Source organism: Elephas maximus, chromosome 4 (genome assembly GCF_024166365.1).
Source record: "Elephas maximus indicus isolate mEleMax1 chromosome 4, mEleMax1 primary haplotype, whole genome shotgun sequence".
Taxonomy (NCBI): Eukaryota; Metazoa; Chordata; class Mammalia; order Proboscidea; family Elephantidae; genus Elephas; species Elephas maximus.
In genome coordinates, this window is record NC_064822.1 from 130,247,798 (window position 1) to 130,254,941 (window position 7,144).

General features: G+C 37.3%; 1 protein-coding gene across 1 annotated transcript; it reads left to right on the forward strand.

The window, feature by feature from the left end:
• The first annotated feature begins 1,309 nt into the window (after nucleotides 1-1,309).
• Nucleotides 1,310-6,903, forward strand: LOC126075783 (lysozyme C, spleen isozyme-like). The gene is made up of 4 exons (XM_049883865.1): nucleotides 1,310-1,459; nucleotides 3,523-3,687; nucleotides 5,276-5,354; nucleotides 5,902-6,903. The coding sequence occupies exons 1-4, from the start codon at nucleotides 1,324-1,326 to the stop codon at nucleotides 5,966-5,968; spliced, it is 447 nt and encodes a 148-aa protein (XP_049739822.1). The 5' UTR covers nucleotides 1,310-1,323; the 3' UTR covers nucleotides 5,969-6,903.
• Nucleotides 6,904-7,144: the final 241 nt, after the last annotated feature.

The window sequence follows — 7,144 nt, forward strand, 5'->3', positions numbered from 1 at the left end:
AAAAAAAAAAAAAAGAATGAGCAGACTTGCTGGCCTGACAAAGACTGGAGAAACCCCGCGAGTATGGCCCCCGGACTCCCTTTCAGCTCAGTAATGAAGTCACTCCTGAGGTTTACCCTTCAGCCAAAGAGTGGACAGGCCCATGGAACAAAATGAGACTGAAGGGGCACACCTGCACAGGGGCAAGGATTAGAAGGCAGGAGGGAAGAGGAAAGCTGGTAGTAGGGAACCCAAGGTCAAGAAGGGAGAGCATTGACGTGTCAGGGGGTTGTTAACCAATGTCATAAAACAATACTTGTTCTAACTGGGAAACCCTGGTAGCACAGTGGTTAAGAGCTGTGGCTGCTAACCCAAAAGGCCAGAAGTTCGAATCCATCAGGTGCCCCTTGGAAACGATATGGGGCAAGTCTACTCTGTCCTATAGGGTCACTATGAGTTGGAATCGACTCAATGGCAACGGGTTTTGGGGTTTTTGTACTAACTGTTTAATGAGAAACTAGTTCTGTAAACCTTCATCTAAAGTACAATTTTTTAAAAATGTACACATCCTGAGAGGATTATTTTAAAGGTAGCACTTAGTTGAATATATCTCTGTGGGTGTATTTGATTTTTCAGGTCTCGGTGGTTCATAATAACCCATAATGCTCTAACATGGAAATGGAGGCAAGGCATTGTACAAAAGGAGTTGGGAAAGTTGTTCACAGCGCTTTATAACTTTAAAAATTGGATTTATAATAGTAAAAACTTTACAACATTAACAAAAAATGTCTAGGGAAATGGCTGAGCAACAGGATATCAAGCTATATACAACTAAAATGACAGGCACATGTGTTCATGTCTATTTGTGGAAAGTGCATATAAGATAATTTTAAGTGAAAAAGATGAATATGAAATAGCGAATGTACGCAAAACTATTTCGTGGAAATAAATGTTAATTAAAGATCAGGGCTCACTTTGAGCTATGTGTAATGAACATTCAATAGTTTGTTTTGTTTTTTTCTTTGGAGTTGCTCTGATTCAAAATAAGGAGGACATTACCATTTTGGAAACAATGCAACTTTTCAATTCTTCCTGAGTCAGGTGTTTAAACAATGTAACTTCTTTCATCATTTTCCTATAGGTAATGCTTAGGTCATCAGGATCTGTATGTTGAAACATAAAAAACAAAAAATCTTTTAATGTCACGGGATAAACAGTTCCTCCTTTCCGCATAGTTCAAAGGGTTGAGCCACCAAACCATTAGGAAAAGGAGGAAGTTACAAGATGTTAAATACTGGGACCAGCTCACCCTGGTCAGCAGAGCCTTCTGACTTCCCAGTCAACATGAGGGCTCTCCTTATTCTGGGGCTTCTTTTCCTTTCTGGTACTGTCCATGGCAAGGTCTTTAAAAGGTGTGAGTTGGCCCGAACTCTGAAACAACATGGAATGGATGGCTACAAGAAAATCAGCCTGGCAAACTGTAAGTCTGCTCTCCTTCCCACAGAGATACCCCAGGGAGGATGATAATAAGAAGGGGCTCAAGAGACAGAAAGGGCCACATAAACCAGAGACTACATCAGACTGAGAACAGAAGAACTAGATGGTGCCTGGCTACAACCAATGACTGCCTTAACAGGGAACAACAGAGAACCCCTAAGGGAGCAGGAGAGCAGTTGGATGTAGACTCCAAATTCTCCTAAAAAGACCAGAATTCGTGGTCTGACTGAGACTAGAAGGACCCCAGTGGTTATGGCCCCCAGACCTTCTGTTGGCCCAGGACAGGAACCATTCCCAAAGCCAACTCTTCCTACAGGGATTGAACTGGACAATGGGATGGAGAGGGATGCTGGTGAGGAGTGAGCTTCTTGGATCAGGTGGACACTTGAGACTATGTTGGCATCTCCATTCTGTAGGGGAAATGAGAGGGTAGGGGGGTTAGAAGCTGGCGAAATGGACATGCAAAGAGAGAGTGGAAGGAGGGAGCGGGCTGTTTCATTAGGGGGACTGCAGTTGGAAGTATGTCGCAAGGTATATATAAGTTTTTGTGTAAGAGACTGACTTGATTTGTAAACTTTCACTTAAAGCACAATAAAAAGTAAAAAATTTGCTGGGAAACAATAACACACGAAAAAAGAAGGGACTCTTAAGAGAGTGAACATATTAAAATTTCATTGGTATTCGCAACCTTAAAATGGTTAAAAACACCAATTTGTTCCCTTAAAATCAGAGATACTAGATTCAGGCATAAGGGCAAAAAAAAACCAAAAAACAAAAAAACCCTGCTGCCTTCAAGTCGATTCCTACTCATAGCAACCCTATAGGACAGAGTAGAACTGCCCCTTATGGTTTCCAAGGAGCACCTAGTGGATTCGAACTGCCCACCAAGAGAGGGCAAAATTCCTACCATTTTAAGTACAATAGAACCTGTTTGTGCTCTTCCAGTTCCACTGGGTTTGCCAGTTACCTCTGACTCAATGGCGCAAGTAGGCTGACTAAAAGATACATTTGAGGATCTGGGAAATCTCTGCCAATTCCTCCTTTCGTGACTCCGGAGAGCCTAGAGTGATGCAGTATAGTTTTAAAGATTCTTCTGTCACAACGTGGGATTTTTAACATTAACACTAAAAAGATGTTCAACCCCTAACACAGCGGCAGTAGGAAGCTATTTCTCCTCAGTAACTGTGCTACATAAGAATCCCTGAAACTCAGCATTAAATAACTTTTTTCATTCTTACTCACATGGTTGATTAATTATTTTTCATTTTCTTCCACACAGTTCAAGATTTGCCCTGAGTAAAAAGTTGCTTTGTATTTTAGTCTATATTTGACAACATCAGTACTGTACTTTTCACATTGAATTCAAGAATTTCCCAGCAGTAACTATTTTTTAATAAATAAGTAAATGAATGATTTGATGGATAAAATATTCCTTTCTATTCTATAGCTCTTGCCTTGCAGAGTCTGCCTTTATATTCAAATGCACCGTTAAAGATTTTAAGAAAATTTTTGTCTGTCAGAATATCGTTATTTTCTCTAATCAAAAGCATTTGTCCATCAGTCTGGAAATTCCTGGGTGGTGCGAGGGATTAATGCACTCAGCTGCGAATCCAAAGGTTAGAGGTTTGAGTGCACTCAGAGGTGCCTTGGAAAAAAGGCCTGGCTATCTACTTCTGGAAAAATCGGCCATTGAAAACCCTACAGAGCACAGTTCTACTCTGATACACGTGGGAGCACCATGAATTGCAGTCGACTGGAAGGCAAATGGTTTATTGCTTTATGTATCTCGTATGAATGAAAAAAATCCACTCAACATTCCAGGCTGAATGTTGCCTGAGGAATAGGGGAAGGGTAAAAGCATATTATCTTATATATACTTTTAAAAGTATATTATCTTGTTTCATTAATATTACAAAATTATTTGCATTGTAAAAAGGACTTTCTTAGGAGCCCTTTAACACTAAAATGTTAAAATATTTGCAAGTCGAATATATCTTTATACTTAAAATATAAGTGATTTGGCATTGCTTGTTTGTTACTTTTCAGGGGTGTGTTTGGCCAAACATGAGAGTAATTACAACACCCGAGCCACAAACTATAATCCTCCAGACAAAAGCACTGATTATGGGATTTTTCAGATCAATAGCCGCTACTGGTGTAATGATGGCAAAACCCCAAGAGCAGTTAATGCCTGTGGCATATCTTGCAACGGTAAGACAAGATAATACATAAGGGATGGCACAGGACCCATCTGGTTATACTTGTTAGAGATGCAATACAAATAAAACAAGCCTTGAAAGGTTCCTCACAGACCTGTAAGAACTCCATCTCAAATTCTAGATACTCCTAATAAGTTATTTTGTGGATTTGTTCATTTGGGGTGAAGCAAATATTGTGTTTGAGCTCATATAAAAATAAAAATAATGTATGGAAACTTTCGTGCATGAAATAAGTTATTACAAAATTAATATTAAATTTTGAAATGTTAAATCCCTAATAAAGATTAGTCTTAGAATATTCTTTTAAAATCCAGGTAATGTAACTTTAAAAAATATTTTGTATTATATAATCTTCTGTGGTCATTGAATAAAACTTAGAAAATACTAAGAAACAAAATCGCCCATTATTTTACTACTCGAATTTATAACCATTGTTAACTTTTTGATGTATACTTTTCAAGACTCTATGTCAATCATGTATACAAATGTAAAGCTATATCTCATGCACATTTACCCACATACAAACATGTAAGCAATGTATGTTTTTACAAAAATGAAATTGTATTTTTTTATACAGCTTTACGACTCTTTTTATTGTTTAAAATTATTTCCATGACAACAAACACAAAACTTTATTATCATTTTTAAAGGATGTATAGAATCCTCTTACACAAATATTGCACAATTTATTGATTCAACTCCTATTTGAAACACTTAAGCTGTTTCCACTTTTCCTGTTTGTAAATTACTATGAAAAGCCTTGTACATTCATCTTTGGGCTCATTTCCTAGAAGTGGAATTGCTAAGTAAAAATATTACTAAAAAAGCTTTTTTCGTTTTTTTTTTTTTTACATTGCCTATTGGAAACACCACCACCTGTATTTGAAAGAAATACAGCCAGATTGCTCATTAGAAGCAAACTGGTGAGACTTAGTCTCACTTACTTTGGACGTGTTATCAGGAGGGACCAGTCTCTGGAGAAGTACATCATGCTTGGTAAAGTGTAAGGGCAGTGAAAAAGAGGAAGGTCCTCCAGGAGATGAATTGACACAGTGGCTATAACAATGGGCTCAAATATAACAACAATTGTGAGGATGGTGCAGGACCAGGCAGTGTTTCATTCTGTTGTACATAGGGTCCCTGGGAGTCGGAATCAACTAGATGGCAAGTAACGACAACAGCAAGTACAAACAGGACCTAAGATCATAAAAAAGCTAAAACCAAACCCACTGCCATCAAGTTGATTCCGACTCATAGTGACCCTGTAGGACTTTAGTGCCCCTATATGGTTTCTAAGGAATGCCTGGTGGATTGAACTGCCGACCATTTGGTTAGCAGCCGTAGCTCTTAACCATTACGCCACCAAGGTTTCCACAGTAAGAATTTCAGAACTCCGAACAAGTTGGTAAATGGTAAACAAAATGCTTTGTTGGAAAATTTTCCTCCTATTCACAGATATGTGGACTCTTGTAAAATGACTTCCTAGTATTCCTTCCTCAACTTAGTAAAGCTGACTAAACCTAAACTTACAATGAGATTTGTATAAAAGCTGTTTTCATTCCTTACTGCCTCTTTTTCAGCTTTGCTGCAAGATGATATCACTCAAGCTATAGCTTGTGCAAAGAGAGTCGTCAGTGATCCACAAGGCATTAAAGCATGGTATGTTTTCAGTCATTAAAGGGGTAAACTATTTTACGCTGGTATTGATTTGTGTGGAGAGCAGGTTTCAAAGGCCAGAGTATGCTACCAAGAACTAAAAGTTGTGTCTTTAGATTTATGCTGAACATTGTATTACCTCAGTTCTTGAGGAAACAGTCTACCTTAACTAATTCAGACTTTTACTCTCTGGTTCATCAATTTATTTTAGGATTTTTTTTTTTTTTAAAGAGTTTCTAAGATTCTCCACACTGTCTATGCTTGTAATATCTTGAAATTATTTTTAGAACAAGGAAACATGTAACGCACTTTGTAGTTGCTGATGTGGAAGGCACGTAACTCAGTGTTTGTATTCAGCATTCTGATGCTTTAGTGGGGTTTTGAGGAGGAGTGGAGTGCTTTGTATATCTCCATTTACTAAATAATACCTGACTCTATAGCATATAGTTTATTTATTGGTAAAATACTTTCTTCCCCAGAAGATTTGAAGTATGTATATAGAATGAACATACTTTAACCTTTTTATGGTTTGTTTGACCTTTCTCTACAGGGTGGCGTGGAGAAAACATTGTCAGAACCACGATCTCACTCAGTACGTTCAAGGCTGTGGGGTTTAACTGTGGAGTTTTCGTTCTTCAGTTCGCTTTTCCTCTTTCTCATATTAAGGGAGTAGTAAATAAGTGAAAGGTCACACTACTTTTCTTTCCCTTTCAAACAAGGAAATTTTTTTTACAGAAACTAAACCGAGCAGGAGCAAAATACCGCCTTTTTCCTAAGGCTTAGTCGTTAATAATGTGTGTACTTCTTGATATTACACCTACAACATTTTTTAGTTTGCGTAAAAGAACCAATGCTGATAGAAATGAATCTAAAGTCTTGGTTCACAAATACATCTCTGATATATTCAGTTCATAATCAAAGAAATAACCCAGACTTAAACTGGGTAACATAGTTAGTCCACAATATTAGATAAAAAATGTAATAGAACACTCTCCCAAAATAAACTGATCTCAGGCACAATCCCAACTGTGTAGGCATACAATGCCTCCAACTGTTCAGTCATCTCCAAATGAGACAGCCACTCTTTGTTGGGCAATCTCAAATTTAAAAAGGTACAGAATGCCAAATGGCTAAAGTAGAGATTTCCTGAATGAATAATTTTGTTTTCATGAAGTGTGTGACCTTTGGTTGAAATTTTTTCTGAAAAATATTGCTTTTATGCAGCTTTACAAATAGACTCACAATTTCAATCTATTTTAGTCCTTTAAAAACGTGTCCTATCTTGAGCTGTAAACTTGCACTTAAAGCACACACAAAAAAAAAGTTAATTAAAAACTGTCACATGCATCTTGCTCATCATGAAGGAAAGATAAGGAAAGATTAGATAAGCTGTTGCTATTCTTTAATTTTATTAATGTAGATTCATGCATGAAAACTAAATCCAGAAGGCAGATGTGTTTGCAAGTATTGAAATGCTAATGAACAACAGCTATGAAATTATGCACAGTGTAAAAAAAAATGTAAACATGGTTATTAAAGGCTTTGCAACTCACACCTTTGTTTATTTAAGACTAGAGTCTTTGAAGAAAAAAAATTTTTTTGAAATGATTTAGCACTCTTAATATATGTCCTGTATCCTCACTTGCACCCAAACAGCTGGATATTGCTGCGGAAAAATACACAAGCATGCTGATAGTTCTCACTTTAAATTCATCACTACAAATCTCAAATGAACACTCAAACTTGTCTGGCCATCTTAGTTATTTCTCTGCAGTCCTTCCCTATTGCTGTCC

Excerpts from the sequence above, each read along its gene's own strand:
- LOC126075783 (XM_049883865.1), top strand. The coding sequence starts at position 1,324 with ATGAGGGCTCTCCTTATTCTGGGGCTTCTTTTCCTTTCTGGTACTGTC. Across the intron at positions 1,460-3,522 it reads GAAAATCAGCCTGGCAAACT|GGGTGTGTTTGGCCAAACAT; the intron begins GTAAGTCTGCTC and ends GTTACTTTTCAG. Across the intron at positions 3,688-5,275 it reads CTGTGGCATATCTTGCAACG|CTTTGCTGCAAGATGATATC; the intron begins GTAAGACAAGAT and ends CCTCTTTTTCAG.